We start from the raw sequence: 23,945 nt of genomic DNA on the forward strand, positions 1-23,945 counted from the left end.
GCTTTGTGGAGGTATGTGGCATCAGACATCTACGCAGATGTCATGTAATTCGCGTAATGGGCCGGTGATTTGAGTACGCGGTGATGGCACCCATAGCGACCCAGATGGGTTCCGTAAGATTTACATCATCCGAATTTTGTCGCCGAGACATCAGCGTGAGTTCATCAGAATGCTGTTCAAATCACTGCAGCATGGTTCCGGCTCCGAGACACGGACAATTATACTGCCGAAAGATGACTTCGCCGTCGGGCAAGACACCGAGCACGCAAGGATGTAGGTGGTTCGCAGCTGTCAGCATATCTTCCATTACTACACAGATCCCATGCAAACGCAGGAGAACCTCTCCCATAGCGTTATACTGCTCCCACCAGCCTGCGTCCGTGGCGCGCTCCATGTTTCCAGCCGTTCACCTCGGCATTTGTAGGGACGACCACCGACGTAGTGTAGCAGAAGTGTGGTTCATCTGAAGAGCCGACACGTTTCCATTAAGGGGCGGTAGAATCCCGATGGTCCCGTGCCCACTGCAATCGTAATTGTCGATGTCGTGGGGTCAACATGTAAAGAAGTGTCGGTGGTCTGCTGCGGAGCTCCGTGTTCAGCGGCGCATGTTGTGGTCCTGAACACTGGTCCGTGTGCCAGCATTGGGCTCTTTCCGGCAGAGATACCGCAGACCACCATCTATCCTCCGAACCCCACGTTCTGTGAAGAGTCGAGGACGTCCTGCCACTCAGCACCTAGTGGTAGTTTCACTGCCCTACCTCTTTCCGTAGGTGCTCACGACAGTAGTTCGTGAACATTCGACGAGCTTCGCCGTTTTCGAGATTCTCGTGCACAGGCTCTGCGTAATAGTAATCTGGCCTTTGTCAGAGTCGCTTATCTCACTAGATTTCCCCGCTTGCAGCCCATACCTTCGTTAGGGAATAATCCCCCTCCGTATTTTGTTTTAACACGGCACGTGACCGCAGTGCCACCAGCCCGTATTCAACGTCACGGTGGGCAGTGGTCATAATGTTCTGGCTCATCTGTATAAGTTATATACCGTGTTTTGCGACTGTAATGACTGCGGCACAAAGGAAGATAAAATGTTTATGGAAGGCGCTCTAAGATGTCAAGAAGTACCACGTCAACCCAAGCTCGGTTTTCTGCTGCCATCTTTATCTTTTTAACGAATTGATCGAGCTCTGTTTGACTCGACTGGTGCTTTCGGACACCGTACCGATTCCTCTTTAGGAGTTGCTCAGTGCTCCATAAAGTGACTGTAACGAGCGCAGGGTATGTTCCGTAATCTGCGCCGTGTGTGTGTGTGTGTGTGTGTGTGTGTGTGTGTGTGTGTGTGTGTGTGTGTGTGTGTGAGAGAGAGAGAGAGAGAGAGAGAGAGAGAGAGAGAGAGAGAGAGAGAGAGAGGTGCGTCCGCTTTCCCCCGGCAGCGGTTTCCGCCGCCACCTACGTGCAGCTGGGCAACAAAACTGGCTGCCAAACCAGCCCTGCAGCCGGCGGGGAAAGCTGCAGTGGGCGGCGGCCACGCCCTCTGTATTAAGCCCTGCTGTGATCTGCTCGCTGCACGCCGCGCGCACACGCCCACAACGCCGGAGTTTTCTCCCGGGATCTCGCTACGTCACTGCCGCGCTCCGGGCTGGAAGATAGTGCTGCCCCCACACGAGCCCTTCCACGCAGTCCAGCCTTTACGCGTATGTTTGACGACAGCACACGGGAGCGATACGGGGGATAAATGTGTCAGTTTTCGTAATTGCATGACGAGCGTCAAAGCCCCATATCTTCCTGTGGCTGGCGGTAATGTGTTAATAACATTTGTGTAGGTTTGCTGTATTCCACTCAACTGTGTTTATTTATGACATTCAACGATGCTACTGAGTTCACAGTTACATAACTCCTCATGGACTCCCATACGGCTGTCCAAATCAATCGACCATAGGGTACACCGAGCAACTGAAACAGCGCATTGTTAGAAGATCCACTGTGCATACGAGCCTTACAAACAGATGACTGAACGAGACGTTAGCAACTATTGCACTCACGTTGCGACACCACTTATTTATTTATTTATTTTCGTTCGCCTGAGGGAAGGAAATTCCACGATAGGATAGTCTGTTCTTGCTACGTAGAAGCAAACTCGAGAGGTGTAAATTTTCTGAGTCATATGTTCGATAGTAATGTTGTCATTATTTGACCCTTACGAGGTGCCGGCAATATGTTTTACCGCTGCGACGCTGGGGAAACCGAGAGACTTCGACGCCGGGTAAAGAAAGGAACTCACGTACCCAGAGAGCAAGGTTATCTAGGCCGACGGCGGACAATAGGACTGCGGCTACCGTTAGCTGCAAATACCAGCCCCGGGGAAGTCCTTGCACTCTGTGCTAAAGGTCGCGGGGCTTTTTGTCGCAGCACTCCGGCCAGCACGGCGAACGACGGCGTAACTAGCAGCTGTGTGAGCGCCCCGGTACGGCCCACGTTCGCGTCTTGTGGCAACAGTAATTGCAGTCGTCAGCTCGAAGGCTGTCTCGTACAATTATCCATGCAACTCTGTCACGTGGATATCTCGTCACCTGAGAGTAAATACTGAATTTTACATCCATTGTAAGCTACGTTTCCTGGACGTGTCACATCGATCGATACCTTCACTTAGTCAGGTAGTGCTATAAATATCCTTTTTTACTCAATTCCTTTCAGTCCAGCTCCATTAATTACTCGATCTACGTGTCTAATGTTCTGAGTTGTATCACCGCAGTCAAAAAGCTGCTATTCTCTTCCTGTCTTTACTGTTCATTGTATATGTTTCACTTCCATATGAAACTATACAACGAATACGTCCAGAAAATACTTGCTAACAGTTAAGTCGACAGTCTATGTTAACAGGTTTCTCTCTTTCGAGAAACATTTCCACGATGTTGCCAGTCTACGTTTTTTATCATCCTTTCTTCTCTTATTGTACTGCCCGAACAGCAAAACTCGTCTATTCGCAAATGGAGACTGACGTAATGCGGTAGTAGCTGCTCTGACAGCGTCTCTGGGAGTGTGTATGTAGGTTTGAATGGCTTCCACCATTTGAGTGAGGGGCGTGCCACAGCGGGGCAGTGCTCGGAGCGTGCGTTGGAGTTGGAGGTTGCGAAAAGCGTAGCGTCGACGCAGAGTGCCGGAAGCTAAGCGAGACGAGGAAAGCCGGCTAGCGTCGCTACTGGTTGAGTGCACAGGCGGCTGGCTACCGGAGTGCGCTCCCCCTATCGGGTCGTTGCGTAAGGTCAGCGCCGTGTTTACAGGGGCGCGGGTACCGTGCGCAGCAGTGAGGTCGGCCGAAACTTACTTTACATTCCGCCTCTGACGACGCGAGTCAGCATTCACTTCGAGAAACAAAACATGTTAAACGTGATAAATGATAGGCCGACAATGTGGGATATCCGATGGCAGAGCAGGCAAAGGCAGGCAAACAAATTCAGTGCATTTTCCACCTCTCTATCGCGAAAAGTGTGCTTGAAAGCCACTGCACATATCCCTAGTATTCTGATTTTGGCAGTACACGAATGGCGATGAAACTCAGGAGAAAATGAAAACTTCTGCATATCAGAGACCAACTCTTGCCGACCTAGTTTCGAGTGCTGCCACGATAGCCGGTCTGAAAGGTGAAACAAGAAGTCTGTTTTCTCAGATCTGGTAATCAAAGTTCTCGAAAACGCCGAGAATACACGTTCCAATCGAAGCTGGCGTTTCTTGGTTCGTCACACAGAGGTTCGAACGCCAAAGGTTTGGCCTGTGTTCTGCACAGCAAGAATCAGGTACGTAGGTGACTCCGGCAAAGCTGCATGTTCTTTCCCTCGCTATTCAATATTTATTCGGAACTGATTTTTGAGGAAGCTTTAGCAGGCACTGAAAGAGGTGTCAACAAAATAGATGGTAATAGCAGTAGGCGCTGAAACATAGTTTTGTCCATTGTAGACAGTGTTGTCGACGTGACTGTATTACTTCCGTAAAAATTATAAGAAAACATGCCTTGAGTCACTAATCACGGTTTTTTATTTCAATACACTATGCGTTTCGAACTCTCGGAGCTCTTCTTCAGGAGCTTGGCGTCAGTTCTACATAATTGTTGGAGACAAATTAGCATTTTTACGTTCAACAACGCCACGTTGCGCTTTAACAGTCTGCTAGCGAAACGAGTAAGGAAGTTTGAATACCTTGCCGTATCGCTTTCTGAAGATCGGAAATATCGAATAGGTTATGCTCGCGATACTCTGATGAAATTTCAACAGGTTTTTAATAATGTAAACTGCAACCTAAATCGCACAGGTCTGTTCGTAAAATTCTACGTTTGCGCTGTAGTGCTGTATGAATAATGTAAAGGCATTTGAAATAGGGGAGCTACAGTTGTCGCATCATGGTTCCGTGGACAGTACGATTGGTACATGAGGACGTTCTACAGTGTTTAAACATTAATCGTGATTTGTTAACTTACTTGTTTCATCTAAAGCGAAATTCAGTGTCTAGCTTACTGAAGGGGAAACAGAAGGCAGACGTGGAAGAGGTCGCAAGATGATGTCGCGGCTGCGAAATGACTGTCAGTGGACAGGCTTGCCAACAGTTGCACACATAATCCATACGGCAGTGGACAGAGTGAAGATGAGTCATCCGGTCAGACACCCAGCGGTGGATACGCGTCTAAAGCGGAACTGTTGTAACCCTAAAACTCGCGACGCCGTCTGAACAAAGTGTAAGTTCCGGAACTCGGTCGTGGCCAGTCAGTGGAGTGTTACTCAACGTGGCCCGGAGGGCCGTGGTAACCGCGGCGCCGGTGAGAGGCTCGGCGCCGCCCCTTCACGCTCTCTTCCTGTGCTCCACTTCCTCTCGCTCCGGACTCGGGAGGTCAAAGGGGCGGCCGCCGCGATAGAGGATCGGGTGGCAGCTCGGCTTGCGCAACCTCTCGTCTGTTCCCTTCTGCGTCCCTGGCACCTGTTAGGCGTGCCGCCCTCACTGCTCCGCCTTGTACTCCTAGCTCGCTGTGCTCTACACTACTGCCTGCCGCGTACTCGCAAGTATCAGCGCGCGATCGTCAGGCCCCTAAAAGTCCGCCGACCCGCACTACATGCGCCCAACGACTGCTGTGTGGCAAGTCTGCCATTGCAGTCTGCGAATCCCATCTTGGAGCATGACTTTTGGTTTGAAACGCGTACTCACTATGGATCAGAAGGCGTCCCTGCACGATCAGAATGTAAATGACGCAAATGATAATGCTGATTAATTTGATTCTCTTCGACCCTTCACGATAATGAGTAATTTGTTCAGGACGCGTCCATCGTTCTACGACGGCTATTCAGATAGTAAGGTCCGATCGGTTTGCTAAACGGAAGCTACAGTGAAAATAAAAAAAAATTATTTGCAACACTTAGCTACACTTTTTGGACAGAGTCGCCGCTCCGACTTAGACATTTGTCATTGCGTTGTACTGACTTTCCAATACCCTCATCGGAGAAGCCAGTCGGCTCTACTTTCCGCCATTTCTCTGCACTGGTCGGCAGTTGGTTGTCTGTACCAAAATGTTGTCATCATAGCGAGCGGTTTATGTGAGCAGAGATGAACGTTAGAGGCAGCCAATTACGTGCTGTATGTTGGGTACTGAAACGGTTCTCACTGGAGATGCTGCAGGAGCGTCGTCATTGCCCCTGGAGTGTGCGGCCGAGAATTGTCGAATTGTCGTGAGGCAGGAAATGCATGACAGGCACGTTATGTGGGGTTGCATGAAAACAGGCGAAACCTCGTATGGACACCCATACTTGGCTGGAGACATTAGTGTTATAGGCATCTTGATGCCCTCACTGTGCGCTCAGAACTGAAAAGAGCGACGCGACACGGTCGACAGGCGTACTACAGATATTGCACTGTCGTTTCCATTTCGCGACCTGTCAGTACTTATTTACCGAACAGCCCTCGTACGTCCACATACACACTCCGCAGGACATTGTCAAGTCCGTGGCAAAAGACACTACGATTTTCTATTCCATAAAAATCGTGCAATTGGGTCGTTTTGACGTTTGGGGAGGGGAGGGGGGGGGGAGGACCGTGACCAAGGTAGGTAAATAAACTTTAGTATTAGAAAATTATGTCACGTTTTATTTCATTCTAACAGATAAGGGGTTTCGGCATTACAGCCATCATCAGATCTACAACAGAGAATTAAAAATGAAAGTATTTTCAAAATTTCTCAACTATAAACGAATGAAATGTAAATGGAGAACATGTAAGCTCGTTAAATCATGAAGACAGACACACACGGGTCGCTTAGTCCTTCACTGAACTGATCACTGGTATTAGCTCAGTTGTTCTTCATCTGTATTTAACATGTAAATCTGATGATGGCCATAAAGCTAGAACTGTTTATCAGTCCGAGTAAAATAAAATATGACAGACACTACGAATTCTAGGGTTTATTCTGTTCGCATATACAGTGAGGGAACAGTGGCTGTGTAAACGTTTACGTACAGATTCTAATCTATCACGTTATTCTCATGATCCCTACGCGAGATATATGATGGTGGTCGCAGAACTGATTCACAGCCATGTTCGCATACTGTTTTTTTTTTTTTGTTTTTTTTTAATTTACCCAACGTGTTTATGCGAGGGCATCGCGGCCTTTCCTCCTGAGGTTCACATTTAAGTTACCAGAGGTTCTCAGCTACTCTTTTGATATGGATTATACCGACCTGTTACGACGCAAGCACCGCATCCCTTAACTCATTAGACATCTTCTGCCACGCCTACTTGATACGGACTCCAAACACTGCGGCAAGACTCTACAGTTGCACGCACTATGCGACTTCCTGGTAAAATGCACTAAACGTTACCAGAATCCTCCCAATACATATATGTATTCCATTCGCCTTTCCTAATACGGATTTTACATGTGGGTCCCGTTTGGTATTTCCCCTAAATATTTATATGACGCGGCGCGCCATATAACCTTGTAATCCAATGATATCTGATTATTTCACTTTTGCACAGGTGCAATCTCGTTTTTATTTCCTCACAGTAGCTCTTTAATGTCTCGGTCTTCCTGAGGGTTTCCTGTTTTAAGATCTTAATTCCGGCTCTCGTTTGCGTGGATTTTCTTTTCATCCCGACTACTATTTCAATCCTACCTGACTTATACCACCCAGGTCCCCCTTGTTTACCGTTGAATTTGTGCTCGCTCCACATACTGCTGTCCAATCTCATATTTAAGCCTTCTGTTACGAATTGTACTTGAAACTGGTTCCACACATAAACACAACTCTCATCTTGATCTGCGTGTGCACCTTGTTCTTCCTTTCCATATTCGTGATGCTTGATGAGATAGTTGTATAGCAACCAAAAGCCGACTAAATGAAAGACAGAAGTTCTGTCGAAATAATCCTAAACCCCCTACAACTAATCACTGTCTCTTGGACAACTGCGACATCAACAAAACAGCGGCAAATGGCTGTCTACCCTGTGTATCTGAGGAATAGGAGAGGTCCTGTCACTTCGCTGTCATTGGACACACTTTCCTCTGATCAACACTCGCCTTTCATGTCCTGTCGCGGGAAGGTCTTCGAACCGGTCACACGTTTTTAGAACATATTCCGTATGCTCGCAGTACGAGCTTTCGGCTACTCCGAGCAACTCCCCCTAGCTTCAGATCTGCCTCCCTTGTTATGGTACTGAGACTGGCGAACTATGGGCGATTGCGTCGCCCTGGTAGCAACGTTGTTAATGTCAAGGCGCGTGACGGCAACGCTTTTGTTTCGTAATGACAGCCACATGTGGGTAGATGCACTGTCGCCACACGCGACGGGCGTGTCTCCAGATAACATCACGCGCTCTCGCCGATCTGCGAGAAGATACGCAGACCTGGGCTCGCCCACATTTCTCAAGCTCTGCCCTGGATACCCATCAGTGCTGACAACGGGGAGAAACGTCCGCCAGACCCAGTCATGAAGCATTGTGCTCTCTGTCGCCGAACCGTTTCAGTGGCCTTAATGACGCAGCTATGAAAGACCGGAAAAGCAACTGCCAACACCAGTTTTAATGCGGTGTACATAATCTTGACTTGAGATATAACTGAATGCAGTATACGTGTTTAACAGACGAAAAATCAAAGAAAAACCGAAGTCCCTTTTCAAATTTATCATGCGTTATGGTTAAAAATACATATTTGTAGTTGGAAACAGACACAACTTCAAACGAAAACGTACACGTCGACGCTGTAGCGTTGTAGCCATGCGAGACCAAATAGTGTATTAAGTTTGAGCTACGCTGTATGCGCTTATAAAGCCATCGAACTGAGTATAGACAATTCTGTGTCAACAAAACGTCAGGCGGTGGTGAGTCGGACTTCTACTGCCGACACTTACAGACAGTGCTATAAAATAGCAATGCAGTGTCACTGTGTCACATATGCATAACCAGTTTAAGCTACCCAACTACGGACAAGAGCAGCAACGGCAAACACACCGAGACAGTAGGCTAAGTCACGATGGGCATTATTTCCTTTTTTGGCGTATCTGACTGTTTTCTGTCGCACTTACGCACATCAGCGTACCGGATGATGGACTACAGTCCGAAATGCGAGGTGCTATACGAGAACGAGCAGTGGAAACGCGCGAATTAATAATGTAATGCGACTCGTTGCGACGTAAAGAAATTTATAGACTGAAGTCATAGGCAGAGTATTACCTATTTTTACATATTCTATATTCTGCCAACCGCTGCAAACTGCGCGACAGAGGATACTTCCATTGTATCGCTATCTATGGCTGCTTTCGGTTACATTCTGATACGCAGCGTGGTAAGAATGAGTGTCTTACATGCCTTTTCTGTTTGCTGTATTATTATGTTCATTTCTTCATGGTCCCTTTGGGATCGACTCGTTGAGGGTTGTACTAGATTGCTAGATTCCTCACTGGTTCTTGAAACTTTCTAAGTATGCTTTCCAGGGATACTTTAGGTCTATCCTCAAGTGGCTGGTATTTCAGGTTCCTTTTTTCTTTGTATTTACCCGGAGCTCGCGTGTAGTTCAAACAAACCTATGATTTAAGTTTGTAAACTTCCGCTGCCAGTGTCATTGTAAGTAAAATAATGTTGAGTATTAGACCGCGTCACTATAAAACACTAAAGCAACTGCATTGCCGACTTTGCAGCAGTGCTATTCAGGGCGGTTGACTACCCTGAGGAGGACCACAGCAAGGTCTGTCGAAACGTTGGCAATTTAGCTGGTTTTATAACGGCACGGTCGAACGCCCAATATTGTTTTAAACGAAATCTGTGACCATTCGGTCTGCCTCTCTCTGCATAGGTTCAGTATCCCCTGTTACTACTCTTTGCGCGTGGGTCCCACCAGCTTGAGCAACATTCTACAAAGAGACCCGGAACGAGGTCTCTTCAATTTATTTTTTTAAACAATCTCGTTCGTAGACTGCATGTTCTGTTTTCCTTCGAGTGAATTGAGGCCTGCCGCCTGCCTGCTTCACGCTCGGCCGAATCTGGGTGACCATTCAAATTCCAAATAATCGCGGGACAGGACCCGCCGGGCGATTGCGACACTCGCTTTGCCGAGGTTGTCGTGTCCAGTCGAGTTTCCACAACCAGTCGCACCGCCGCGCTGGAGGCAACCAGTTTGTAAGCGTCCCCGGAGAAATGTCCCGAGTTCGCCGGTTCAGCTGACCCAGTGCCTGGAGCGGTTACGAATATTACCAAAAAACTGCTCGGAGCGGAGGGCAGAATGTGAACGGCGAGGCGATTTCGCAACGCAGTGTCCTGAGCGGACGGTTTCGCACGGCGTGACCCAGATCCGTGAAAGGGGATCGTTTTACGACCGCCTGCGGGCGCTGCGCCTGAAATTACCAGCGCGACGCACAGTGGAGGGCAAAGAGTTTTTGTGACTCCTCCACATCCGTCACGTTCACCGCGCCGCTACCGTAAAAGAAACGCCGAAGGTCCGGCTGCCGACACTGTGCTATTATATCGCCACGCAATACGCGGCAGAGAGTGGAGCAGTAGCCTTTTCTCCGGGCGGCACTTAACAACGTTCAACGGCGGTGACGCGAGAGTTGCGTAGAACAGCCGCTTACTCTCGCTGACCGTATCTGCAGGAAGATTAAAGCTTCACGTAGGCCGTACTGTGATCCAGGGAATAGTTCAGGCATGTGAGGTTGGTGAACGCTTTCAGTAGCGGCCTACCTCTCCAAATTCGCCTGAAATAAATTTCATCTAGATATGCTCTGTACAGTCCGTCGTACAGTGTTTGGCGGAGAGAACTTTGTACCGTTACTAGTTACTCTGTTTCCTGTTCCACTCGCAAATGGAGCGAAGAAAAAAAGTACTATCTCTATGCCTCTTCACGAGTTCTAACCTCCATTGTCTTACTGTTGTAATCGTTACGCGAGATGAACGTCGGTGGCGGTACAGTCGTTCTGCAGTCCATCACAAGTGCTACTTCTTTAAAGTACATGAGTAGATTGTGGCAGAGAGAACTATGTCTTACCTCCTAGGATTCCCATCGAATCACATTCAGCTACTTATCAGACCGACCGTTGGCAAATCCATCATCACGCCTCAGAACAGCTTCTATGTTTGCCTTTAATCCAACCTGGTGTGGATCCCAAGTACTCAAGCATTACTGAAGAATTGGTCAGACAATTATTCTGTAACAGTCTGTCATTGATCGCACCAGTCACACATTCTGTCCACGTGACACTGAATCTCCCTATACTCAGTGGTCTCTCTAGAACACAACGGTTGCATCAGCAAAGTCTCAGACTGCTGTCCAACCTGTTCCACACATCTGATGGCCGCACACACAGTATCTGGCCAGCCGTTAGCGCCACTCTCAAGGCTACTTCAGTATGCACCAGTAATTTAGTTGAGGGGCGAATCATTTAGTACTATAACAAAACATGATGCGTGCGTTCACACGTGGTTTAAATGGCGGTCAGTTGCCGATCATCTGGAGGGCGAGGGTGAATCGGACAATAAGTCTTGCATCAGAACTGCGAGAAGAGATTAAAAACACGAAAAGGAGAAAATACGTTCAAAAATTAAGTTAACGAAGAGTTTTGTTTGGAGCATCCAGAGTGCTCCTTCTAGAACTCGCGGTTTCAGATCCAAAAGATTTTATTCACACACTCAATTTCGTACTGAAAAACGTAGGACGTAAAGTGCAACGTACATCTATCATGTAAGAGAAGTAAAACCTGCAGCAATAAAACCAGTTCTGTGGTGTTTCGCCGCGCAGGATTAGCCGAGCGGTGTAGGGCGCTGCAGTCATGGACTGTGCGGCTGGTCCCGGCGGAGGTTCGAGTTCTCCCTCGGGCATGTGTGTGTGTGTGTGTGTGTGTGTGTGTGTGTGTGTGTGTGTGTGTGTGTTTGTCATTAGGATAACTTAGGTTAAGTAGTGTGTAAGCTTAGGGACTGAAGACCTTAGCACTTAAGTCCCATAAGATTTCACACACATTTGAACATTTTTGGTGTTTCCCCTCTGGCTGCAGACGAAAGATAACAACGTGCTTGTTTCTGCTTGGCAAGTCGACCACTTCCGTATTCCTAGCCAGATGCTTTCAGTTTTCTGAATAATATCCTCCTCTCGAAAGCCCCGTATCCTGATCGCCTTTTCCACTCACAGCGATGACGAGTGTTTCTGTTGCTCTATTTAGCTATGCGACACATTGGACTTTCCAGTTTTCTTTTTATATGCAAATCTGACTTCTTCTGCTCCACTTCCAGTTCGCCTCTAATTTGAATGATAACCGAAGCTGTATAACGGGCAGGATCATAAACATTGCAGTACACTCCTGAAAGTAGAGACTGAAAAGTAGAAAGAAAAGAGCCCTCCACTTCTGCTTAACCTACAACAAGCTATGTTGTCGAACTGCAAGAAAGAGACGACTGGAAAAATAGAGAAAGATGGCGTAACGAAGACGGGGCTGTAGTGTCTTTTACAAAAAGCACACACTTGCCCGGTGACGAGTGACCAGTAGTGGCGAAGCCATTTCCCAGGTCTCTGTCTAAACTGCTGGAACGCGTCCTCTAAGGCATTCTGTTAAGCCACTTGCGTAAACGGTGCTGTCCATACAAACGTTTACCGAGCGAGGTGACGCAGTGGTTAGCACGCTGGACTCGCATTCGGGAGGACGACGGTTCAATCCCGCGTCCGGCCATCCTGATTTAGGTTTTCCGTCATTTCCCTAAATCGCTTCAGGCAAATGCCGGGATGGTTCCTTAGAAAGGGCACTGCCGATTTCCTTCCCCATCCTTCCCTAATCCGAGCCTGTCCTCCGTTTCTAATGACCTCGTTGTCGACGGTACGTTAAACAGTAATCTCCTCCTCCTCCTCCTCCATACACACGTTTAGCTACTAACACGCCCGCCTCTTAGACTCGAGGAAGTAAACGTCTGTCACGGAGAGCGAGTGGTGAGCTACCCTTCGCCCAGCGCGGCACGGCTCGGCTCGGCTCGGCTCCAGTTCTCCAGCAGTCCAGTGTTTTTGTGCGGCCGTCCTCTTGCGCCACGGAGCATCCGCCCAGGGAAGCCGCGGCCTCGGGCGTCCGTACAAGGCCGCCTCTGACCAGCAGGAGGGGGGGAGGGGGGTCCTTTTTGTCGCCTCCGCAGGCCTTTCACTGTTGCCTAACAGGCGGTCGCGCGCGCGCCTCCAGGCCCGTCGCTCCAGTTGCGGCGGCTGGAACGTCACGCCTGCGCACGTGGACCGTTCCGTCCCGTGCTGTTCCGTCGCGCCGCCTCCCACAAGTAGGTCGCTCGACCCAGTTGTCACTGGGCGTCGATTTCGCTTTCCGCCCTACACACTGCCGCTCCTTCTGCAGACGCGTCGCACGCTACCTCCACATGCACTTGACCACACACAAACACTCTTGCAAAATGGACTAAAAACCCTACTGACCGCAATAAAGTACAGTATTCATTTATGGTGGTCACCAGTTTCGGTCAAAATGTGACATCCTCAGAACATATATACCGTGATGGTCACGAACGTCAACTGCTCCACCAGTTCTGACCAAAACTGGTGACCACTATAAGCAAATATGTTATTGTAGTCAATATCGATTTTTAAGCCATTTTTCAAGTATTTTAAGCCAGACCGCTGTCTTTCTCCAGAAGAAATGTTCTCAGTAATTACAGAGCAACTTCCCTAATTTCCCTATGCAAGTGTCACCGTGTAGCTCGACGGCGACATATTTCCACTCAGACCGTAACTCAAGATCTATGTATGTCCATCTTTTCAGAGACGGTTGCGGGACTCTGTTGTTCTACACAGTATATCCAATGACACACCTTTCAGCCGTCTGCTTTTCAAACCAGATGATGGTTCAAGTGACGGCTATAGCAAGCAGAAGTCTACGAATACCAGTATTGCTGGCCCCTGTTTCGACCGAAACCGAGATGGAATCTTTCTAACGTCGGTCAGCAGCCTGAAGATGGTGTAGTAAACCGCCGAAACTGGTAGCCAAATAAAATAAATTTGGAAACGAGACGGTTGAAAGGTGTTTCATTGGACATTATGTAACGCAAGATGTCCCGCGAACGATGCAAGCGATGTGTTCGGTGTTTCATGGTGAGGCAGGCGGCCCGTTTCTCATACTGCGAGAGGTGGCGATTTCGTTTTAGTGGAATTAGACGAGTTAGGATCGGCCTTGGAAAGCAGTCTCAAGAAATCGTTGGCTCATTTACCACTTGAGACCGTTGTCAGTAAAATCTGCGCACATAGCTGTCCACAAATTGGAACTGGAGCCTTACGAAGTAAGCGGCACTGCACCGTCTCACCAGTTCAGACACCGTTGACTGACGTCAGTACTACAGCTGGCTATTGTGGTCTGTGCACGATCCCGAGACCGACATTGAAGTCTATTTCTTTTTCCTCTGCTGGAGCACTCCTGCATTTATCCGGGTACGACAGGTCGTAGGAAAGTCAAAGCGTGATGTCCCTCGAAGATGACACACTAACGCTGACGAGTGCGGTATTCATTAGTGACGTGGGCGGCAGCGCAGTGGCTGGCACACTGGACTCGCATTCTGGAGGACGACGGTTCAAACCCGCGTCCCCCCATCCTGATTTAGGTTTTCCGTGATTTTCATGAATCTCTTCCGGCAAATGCCGGAATGGTTCCTTTCAAAGTGCACGGCCGACTTCCTTCCCCATCCTTCCCGAATCCGACGGGACCGTTGACAACTCCCTCAAACCAACCAACCAACCAACCAACCCACTGACGTGGGTGTTGAGCACGATTTTAGTTTCGTGGGTTTTTATCCTATCCGTCCCATAACTATGGAGTACCTGGCAGAGGTTGCTATCAACCGTAAAAGCTAATATCATTTTTATAGTTTTCATTAATGGTGACTATTGCTGTTTTGAGCGGCTGAAAATGATTAGCAGGTGGAAATGGCGATAGTGGATATTGCAATAAAATTACAGTCAGTAGTTGATATGAAGTTATTTAAAAATGCCAGACAACTGTTTCGGAGTAGCAGTATATTGATACATAATTTAACGAACACATAAGCTTAGTTCTTAGTCCAGGAAATAGAAGACTATGGTTCATTGCAAGGTCACTTGGAAAGTGCATTTTGTCTAGAAAAAAGGTTACACAAAAAGACTTGGAAGACCCGTACTTTGGTAACAGAAACGTTGGACATGCTTAATTGTCTGACACGCCAAGGAGGATGACGCATATCTCGTGGGAAACTGCTTAGAAAATTTAAAGAGCCGTCTTTGAGGGCAGAAAATACGAATAGTCTCCTAACGTGCTTGTCCCCTAGAAATCGAGGAGATAACGCGCTTGCCGGCCGAAGTGACCGAGCGGTTCTAGGCGATTCAGTCCGGAACCGCGCTGCTGCTACAGTCGCAGGTTCGAATCCTGCCTCGGGCATAGATGTATGTGATGCCCTTAGGTTTAAGTAGTTCTACGTTCTAGGGGACTGACGGCCTCAGCAGTTAAGTCTCATAGTGCTCAGAGCCAATTGAACCATTTTTTTTGGATAAAGCGCTTGTCTATTCGGCCACGTGGACAAAAATTCAATGTGCGTTACGATACGAAGCGCCCTTTGGCACAGCCTTCAAGGTGTGTAACCGATGCCAGTGACTGGTTGCAGATCGCACAGACTAACGAAATCGGATCTTTTCACCTATTCACGGGGACTGCGTTGAGTTTGTGTTCAGGGTGAGATACCCGGCGCTGATCGTCTGCAAGTCTCTCCTCCTCTCGCAGCAAAAGTCTTTAGCGAGGTAACGGCTCCGTACAGAACTTAGAATAGCCTCACAGGACTACAGTAACACCCCCCCCCCCCCCGGCCAATTATAAACTTGCTGTGCGCACACCGTTAACAGCAGCGACCCTAACACAGAGCGCTGAGGTAGGCTTTCTAGTTAGAGCTACTTGCTGACCACTGTCTGCTACGAAGATTTCAGCCGAGTCGCATATGTATTAGGATCTTCTGTATCCACGTATTTTGTTCACAAAGAACGGTCTGCACTACTCTGGTGCTGGGCTTTCTCGCACGCAGCCGCTGGGCCGCCACGTCGCCGACGGGTTTTCTCCTACGCGGAAACGACGCCAGGGGGGGACCCGCATGTGTCGTCCGCTTCCTGCCGCACCACACGTGTTCTGTACGCCGGCCTCGGCGCAGCACGCGAGGTCGACCGGTCTCCGCATCTCACCGCCGTCGTAAATTGATGACCCTCCTCCCACTCCAGGGCAGTGTCCAGGGCTGGACGTCGCAGGGAGCGCTGGAGACGGCGTGCGCCTGGACGGCGCGGCGCGGCGTTCGTCAGTCGCGCCCTGCGGTCGGTCCGCTCTCCCCCACGCTTCCTCGCCTTATCGCCGCTCCACTTCCGTTGCGTAACTGCCGCGCCTGCAGCTGACGTCCGCTTAGCGCAGTACTCACTGTAACTAGTGTGCCCTGCTCGTCGTAACTGCCAACACGGAAGTCAGCGTTGCGCTACGGATTACCCCGCGCCTGTTGTCGCGTTATGGCGCTCTCACCGAGCGAGGTGGCGCAGTGGGTAGCGCACTGGAATCGCATGCGGGAGGACGGCGCTTCAAACCAGAGTCCGGCCATCCTGATTTAGATTTGCCGTGATTTTCCTAAAACTGAAACTTCCTGGCACATTAAAACTGGGTGCCGGACCGAGAATCGAACTCGGGACCTTTGCCTTTCGCGGGCAAGTGCTCGGTGCGGCACACAATTTTAATCTGCCATGAAGTTTCATATCAGCGCACACTCCGCTGCAGAGTGAAAATCTCATTCTGGAAACTTCCCTAATTCTCTTCAGGCAAATGCCGGGATGGTTCCTTTGAAAGAGCACGGCCGACTTCTTTCTTCCACCGTTTCCTAATCCGATGGGACCGATGTCCTCGATGTTTGGTCCCCTCCCCCAAATCAACCAACCAGCAAACCAACCTATGGTGTTCTCCTTTCCGCTGAACGTAAACTTACGCTTCGCTGCAGTACTTCATCGGTGGCTTATCGTAGCAACCCAATAGCACGTCAGGTTCCGTGTGTGTTTGATTCCCAAAATAAAAAGCAAAACCTTGAAACTACATTTAACATAATTTGCAAAATCTCCAACGTATTCTGACTTCGAATATAATAAATTTCCCAGGGCCCGGAAAGCTTATGTCCGCAAATCAGCACTGTTTTGGAAAGTGTCTCTCGTGTGAAACTCAGTTTGCCTATGAAACTTCCTGGCAAATTAAAACAGTGTGTCGGACCGAGACTCGACTTCGGGACCTTTCCCTTTCGCGGGCAAGTGCTCTACCAACTGAGCTACCCAAGCACGACTCAAGGCCCGTCCTCATAGCTTCAATTCTGCCAGTACCTCGTCTCCCACCTTCCAAACTTCACAGAAGCTCTTCTGCGAACCTTGCAGAACTAGCACTCCTGGAAGAAAGGATATTGCGAAGACATGGCTTAGCCACAGCCTAGGGAGTGTTTGCAGCTTGCGTACTTCTCACGTCATGTCCTGCGACCTACAGATGAACGAAGACAGGCAGATGCCATTTGTGTACATGTACGAAAAGCATTTGACACGGTACTCCACTGCAGACTGTTAACGAACGTGTGAGCATGTGGAATAGATTCTCAGTTGTGTGAGCGGCTCGAACACTTCTTACGTAACAGAACCCAGTACGTTGTCCTCGGCGAGTGTTCGTCAGACCGTCAGGAGTGCCCCAGCGAAGTGTGACAGGACCGCTGTTATTGTCTGCACACACAAATGTACTGGCAGGCAGGGTGGGCATCAGTCAGGGGTTCTTTGCTGCTGATGCTGATGCTGTGGTGTGCGGGATAGTAACCCAACTGCCACCACATCGCACTTCAGTGAAATTTCAATAATGCACCATAAAATAAAGGAAACGTACCGAAATTCCCGAGCTCGATACGATACATGACGGCTTAGACAAAATTTCTTGTTGGTGTTATTAATAGCAGTTAGCTCTAAATCTAGAAAAAACGTTAGGTAAGGCGCATGAGTGAGAAAATGCCGTGATGTTCGGATACAGTATTAGTACCGTCCTGTCTTTGAAGCACCTGGGCATAACGTTGAAAGGCTGTGTGAAATGGAAGGAGCATGTGTGGACTGTGGTAGGGAAGGTGAATGATCGACTGCGGTTTGTTTGGAGAAAGTTGGGGAAATGTGCCTCACGTGGAAAAAAGGCCGCTTGCAGGACGCTAGTACGACCCGTTCTTGAGTACCATTCAAGTGTCTGGGATGCAATAAAAGAAGACATCGACGCAGCTCAGCGGCGGGCCTCTGCGTTTGTTATTGGTAGTTTCGACCAACACGCAAGTGTTCCGGAGATGCTTTCGGAAACTCTAATGGCAATGCCCGGAGGGAAGGGGATATTGATCTGGAGAAAGACTACTGAAAAAATTTAGAGAACACGCATTTCAAGCTGGCCGCAAAATTATCCTATTGCAGACAACGTTCATTTCGCGTAAGGACCGCGAAGATACGAAAAGTTAGGGCTCCTACGGACGCGTGTAGATAGTCGCTTGATGACTAAAGCAAAAATTTAAGAAACTAATGACATTGGTCAGAAGTGAGCATTTAACCTTATGCTCTGGTTTTCCTATCGCGTAACTAATATATCCCGACAGAGAAACTCTTGTGTTACTTCTACAGTTCAGCCGTATCCCTTACGACAGATATTTCTTCTAAAAATTTCTTCGTACCATTGCATAAAAATAATTTGGCACGTCGTGTATGAGATCTATACTGCTACCTCTCCCTCCTGTACACCTGTGTGGAAGAAAGTGCAACGGGAGAGACAAGTACATTGGACGTAATATTAGTATTTGTTCAATAGAAGCGGCAGATATACACGTGTAACCAAACTGCCACCACATCACTAGTCAAAGACATTTGTATAGTGCAGTAGAAAATATAGGCACCCTGCCTAAATTCGCGATGTCAAGTGTTTTGCATAATGAACCCAACAGAGTGACGAAACGTGTCCCGTTTGACAAACAGTTCAAGGCAGCGTATTTGACAAGCACGGTGTTGCAATTACCGGCGCGCGTGCGAGTTCTGGTTGTCGTGGTACAGTGGGCTGTGCTGGTGTGAAGTGAGGCAAGGCGTCAGCACAAGTGAGTTTGTTAAGGTGGTAGCCGTCTAAGTCACATTCGTACATCGAACTAAATCTCGGCAGGGCACTGCATAGAGCGTGGCCGTATGATATTTGTGTCGGTAGCACTGATTCACTGCTGTATTCTATTCTGCGTGTCAGACTATGGAACACTGGCTGCTTGTATGCCTCTATACGAGAGCTGTTGTCTCTCGTCTTACTCCCGATATCCCTACGTGACGTATGTGGCGGGGGCAGCATAAACTGTCGCACAACTTTCGTAGAAAACCAATTCTCGAAATTTACCCCATCGTGTTTCCGGAGGAACAAAGGTATTTTTCCACTAAGATTCCGATTTAATTTCCTCGATAATCCCTGTTACAATTTAATGTGGCTCTTCCGATCTGTTACGACCGTAGCAGCGCACCCTAGAAGTCGTTAGATGTCTGTTCTGACGCCTACTTAATAAGGTCTGCGAACACCGGAAGAGTACTCTAGAAGTGGTGGAACTAACGAGGTTATTTCAGAGACGCACTGCATTTTGTCACTACCCATGCAGAATATCTCAGTCTTCCATTCTATTGTTGATTTTTCGTGTTCGTCCCATTTCATACCGCTTTTTTGTATTAGCTGAGGATATTTGAGCAATGTCAGCCGCATATCTTTTAATGGGATATTTCAAACTGTTTAAACGACAGCCCTTAAAGTACCGAAATTTAAAAAAGAACTGGCAGTTATTACACAAACTGGCCATTTTGCCCAAGTGTTTCAGCATCTTGTTACGATCGTTCAACAATGATACTCCTTGTAGATATGAGCATCGTCAGCGAACAATATGACATCGCTACCGATCCTTTCTGGTAAATCTGAATGGAAACAGAACAATATGAAAAAAGACGCGTTCTTGACGCAGCAGAGCTGCATAGTATTACTCCAAACGACAATTGCGTTTCACTCATAGATTTGTTAAATAATAAAGAATATAAGTGGAGATGTACAAATTTTTCACGAACATTATTTTGCGACCAAGTGAAGTCACCGACAGCCCAAGACGAAATCTGTTTTTATCTTCATGGCTTCATTTGATTAATGAGGGACTTCTATCGCCATGTCAAGGTGTTGCAATGGCGCACTTCCTGGACACTACGTTGAACTCCAATGGAGAAATGACTACGGTAAATAGGAGGAATACGTCTGAGCGATTAAGTTTCATTTAACTGTGCCTGACCAATGCAGTAGGCCTGTTTTCTTGTGCCTATTTACGTTAAAGACGTACTAATTTTGTACACCGTCTTGTGCATTTCAGGTACTCTACAACGTCTCTCGTATATGCATTTTATTTGCGTCAGTATTGCAATAAAGGACCCTAAATATTGAACTGAAACGTTGAAGATGAAGCACTCTTATAACACAGGACTAAAAGTGTCCACTTCAAGTTTCCATTGATTTCTGAGTATCTGCACTCCGCAGGCCACCCTAAGGTATGTGGTGGAAGGTACATTATGAACCACTTCTATTCCCACTACCGTCCTTTCTTCTTCTATTTGCCGATTTTACGCGAGACGTAAGACTGTCGCTATCGTTCTGTATCGGTCAGAATTTCTCTAATTTCACTGTCTTGGTCAGTAGGCGGGATATATATTGGAGTAAGTGGTACGTCTCTTGACTTGTTTTGGAGCGAGTATTTTAGGATTTTTGCGAGTAAGGCCATCGAAATGTCTTTAAGGCATCTCTGCACGCGAGGTCGGTGACGCACGTCAGTTTTCGACTCGGAGGGACGCTTGTTCGAATCCTGGTGTAGGAAATAGCCATTGTTAATATGTAGATACAAAGGGTCAAGCTGGAAATTTGTGCCGGACCAGGATTCGTATCCAGGTCTGCTGGCTATCAGGCAGATGCAATGACCACTGCGCCATCCGGACGCGGTGGTCACTACACCTGCAAGGCGCTGTCTAGCACCTCTGCCGCCAGGCACGAATTCTCAGCTTACACCACGCACTACTGACATAGCGCATCTGATCGTTAGCCTCGTTACTCGATTCCCATGAAAGTTCGGGCTCGGTGTGCACCTGCACTGGAGACTTCATTGGCTGTCTTCGCCTTAATTACTTATATGTGTAGTGTCTTTTTTTGCGGACAGGACGAAAAGAACAGACACCACATACACAATTAGCTAGTATTTGGCGTCAAGGGAAGAGGTGTTGGCGTTAAGTTCTCGGTCCTCAGAGTTTGCGCCAAATCTTGGCTGAAACTCCAAACCTCTCCGCAGTGGCCCGTGGAGCTATCGCACGGGATACATTGTTGAATGTTATCCGTTCGTCTGACAGGGACGTTAAGTCTGGTGTCACTTCGGTGTTCCCGGAGAGGGGTAGGCTGTGTGTCGGACTGACACACTGCCTCCTTGCTATACGACACAGACATGGCATCGTTGTATAGACATGCTCGTTAAACTCACTTGCACTGAACAGATATAGGCGTTTTGCTCTCACAGTTCGACCGTCAAAGGAAGAAAACCTTAGCGTTTTTCAGCCAGTCAAGCCGTACGACTTCACTGTTCAAAATGGTTGAAATGGCTCAGAGCTCTATAGGACTTAACATCTGAGGACATCAGTCCCCTAGAACTTAGAACTACTTAATCCTAACTAACCTAAGGACACATCCATGCCCGAGGTAGGATTCGAACCTGCGACCGTAGTGGTCGCGCTGTTCCAGGCTGAAGCGGCTAGAACCGCTCGGCCACAAAGCCGGCCGACTTCACTGTCTCAGCGTCTCAACACTGCTGATTGTTGAGCATTTCTGTGACACCTCCGCGCTGACCAAATGGGCCCGTGTCGGAATTTCGAAGCTGTCTTTCGAAATTTATCCGTTTCTGAAGAAAATGACCACTAAGACAACTGGAGTATGGAGGCAACCCTCCTCGTACGTTTGCCAGCTGTAGCAGAAATTACTGCGAAAGATGCTGGTGAGGTGACTAAGATAGAACTGATTCGTGCTGTGTGGTGTTGAGGTGAGTGAGTGAGTGTCGTGATGTTAGTGCGAGTAGACGCGGAGTTAGTTAGACGCGAGCGTCATCGAGTGACTTGACTCACCTGCAACCTCGCCATCTCCGACCCTTGAGCTGTGTGTGTGGTTGGCGAGTGTTGCCGTCCCAGGGCGCCGCGGCGCTTTTATACCGGCGAGGGCCCCGCCGCAGCGCAGCGCCGCCGCCGCGGATCACTTTCACTGGCGAGTGGCGCCGCGAGCGAGCGGCCCAGTAGCTGGAGTGGAGGGGGGCAGGGGGGCAGGGGGACGTCCCGCGATCGCACCCCGCGCCCGTCACCGAGGCCCGCACTGTTTGCCCGCATTGTTGTCCTGTTGCGGCACAACACCTGTACGGCGCAGACCGCAACAATAGGTGGCCAGCGCGAGAGATCTGTCTGCAGATCGCGTCTTCGTCTTTGTTAGTTCCGTATCCTGTTGATCTTATTCAACAACAGTCATATGGACCGTCTTACAAGGGAACCTCCCCATCGCACTCCCCTCAGATTTACTTACAAGTTGGCACAAAAACTGAACCCAGATCAATCGAGAAAACAGGAAGAAGTTGTGTGGAACTATGGAAAAAATAAGCAAAATATGCAAACTGAGTAGTAAATGCGCAAGATAGGCACCATCAAGGATAGTATGAGCTCAGGAGCGCCGTGGTCCCGTGGTTAGCGTGAGCAGCTCCGAATCGAGAGGTCCTTGGCTCAAGTCTTCCCTCGAGTGAAAAGTTTAATTTTTTATTTTCAGTTTATGTGACAGACTCTTATGTTTTCATCACTTTTTTGGAGTGATTATCACATCCGCAAGGAAACCTAAATCGGGCGAGGTAGAAGAATCTTTTTACCCATTCGCCAAGTGTACAAGTTAGGTGGGTCGACAACATATTCCTGCCATGTGACGCACATGCCGTCACCAGTGTCGTATAGAATATATCAGACATGTTTTCCTGTGGAGGAATCGGTTGACCTATGACCTTGCGATCAAATGTTTTCGGTTCCCATTGGAGAGGCACGTCCTTTCGTCTACTAATCGCACGGTTTTGCGGTGCGGTCGCAAAACACAGGCACTAAACTTGTTACAGTGAACAGAGACGTCAATGAACGAACGGACAGATCACAACTTTGCAAAAATAAAAAAAATAATCTTTTCACTCGAGGAAAGACTTGAACCAAGGACCTCTCGTTCCGCAGCTGCTCACGCTAACCACGGGACCACGGCGCTCCTGAGCTCACATCCTGCTTGATATTTCTTATCTTGCGCATGGACTACTCAGTTTGTATATTTTGCTCATGTTTTTCATAGTTCCATACAACTTCTTCCTGTTTTCTCGATTGATCTGGGTTCAGTATTTCAAGTCCTATCCACTGTGCCAACGTATAACTAAATCTGAGGGCGGTGCGATGGGGAGGTTCCCTTGTTAGTTTACATGCTGTTGTGGTGGTCTTCAGTCCAAAGACTGGTTCCGTGCAGTTCACTATGCTAATCTATCCTGTGCAAGCTGCTCCATCTCCCAGTACTTACTGCAACCTACATCCTTCTGAATCGGTTTAGTGTATTCATCTCTTGGTATTCCTCTACGATTTTTACCCTCCACGCTTCCCTCTAGTACTAAATTCGTGACCTCTTCATGCCTTACAAAGTGTCCTATCAACCGATCCCTTCTTTTGCTCATGTTGTACCACAAATTTCTTGCCTCCCCAATTCTATTCAGTACCGCCTCATTAGTTACGTTATCTACCCACCTAATCTTTAGCATTCTTCCATATCACCACATTTCAAAAACTTCTATTCTCTTCTTGTCTGAACTGTTCATCTTTCCTGTTTCACATCCATACCTGGCTATACTCCATACAAATACTTTCGGGAACGACTTCCTGACGCTTAAATCTATACTCGATGTTAACAAATATCGCTTCTTCAGAAACGCTTTTCTTACCATTGCCAGTCTATACTTTATCTCTACTCACTTACTACTTTGTGTCCTAATATGATTTCCCATTGCATCACCTGATTTAGTTCGAATACACTCCATTATCCTCGTTTTGCTTTTGTCGATTTCCATCTTATATCCACCTTTGAAGACACTGTCCATTCCGTTCAACTGTTCTTCCAGGTCCTTTACTGTCTCTGACAGAACTAGAATGTCATCGCCAAACCTCAAGCTTTTTTTTCTTCTCCCTAGATTTTAATTCCTACTCCAAATTTTTCTTTGGTTTCCTTCACTGCCTGTTCAGTGTACACATTGAGTAACATCGGGAATAGGCTACAACTCTGTCTCACTCCCTTCTCAATCTTGCTTCCCTTTCGTGTCCCTTGACTCTTACAACT

The 23,945-nt window shown here is 48.1% G+C and overlaps 2 protein-coding genes across 2 annotated transcripts in view; one reads left to right on the forward strand and one right to left on the reverse strand.

Annotated features, from left to right (window-relative positions):
- LOC126293509 (uncharacterized) overlaps positions 1–21,771 on the reverse strand; it is a 34,574-nt gene extending 12,803 nt beyond the window's left edge. The window contains exon 1 of the mRNA XM_049986760.1: positions 21,683–21,771. Within this exon, the coding sequence (XP_049842717.1) occupies positions 21,683–21,697 (15 nt within the window). The 5' untranslated portion in view covers positions 21,698–21,771. The remainder of the gene's footprint in view (positions 1–21,682) is intronic.
- The window catches only part of LOC126293252 (angiotensin-converting enzyme-like), a 1,024,671-nt gene that overhangs the window by 632,710 nt on the left and 368,016 nt on the right, over positions 1–23,945 (forward strand). The window lies entirely within an intron of this gene.

The sequence above is a fragment of the Schistocerca gregaria genome, chromosome 10 (assembly GCF_023897955.1).
Source record: "Schistocerca gregaria isolate iqSchGreg1 chromosome 10, iqSchGreg1.2, whole genome shotgun sequence".
In the NCBI taxonomy this organism is placed as follows: domain Eukaryota; kingdom Metazoa; phylum Arthropoda; class Insecta; order Orthoptera; family Acrididae; genus Schistocerca; species Schistocerca gregaria.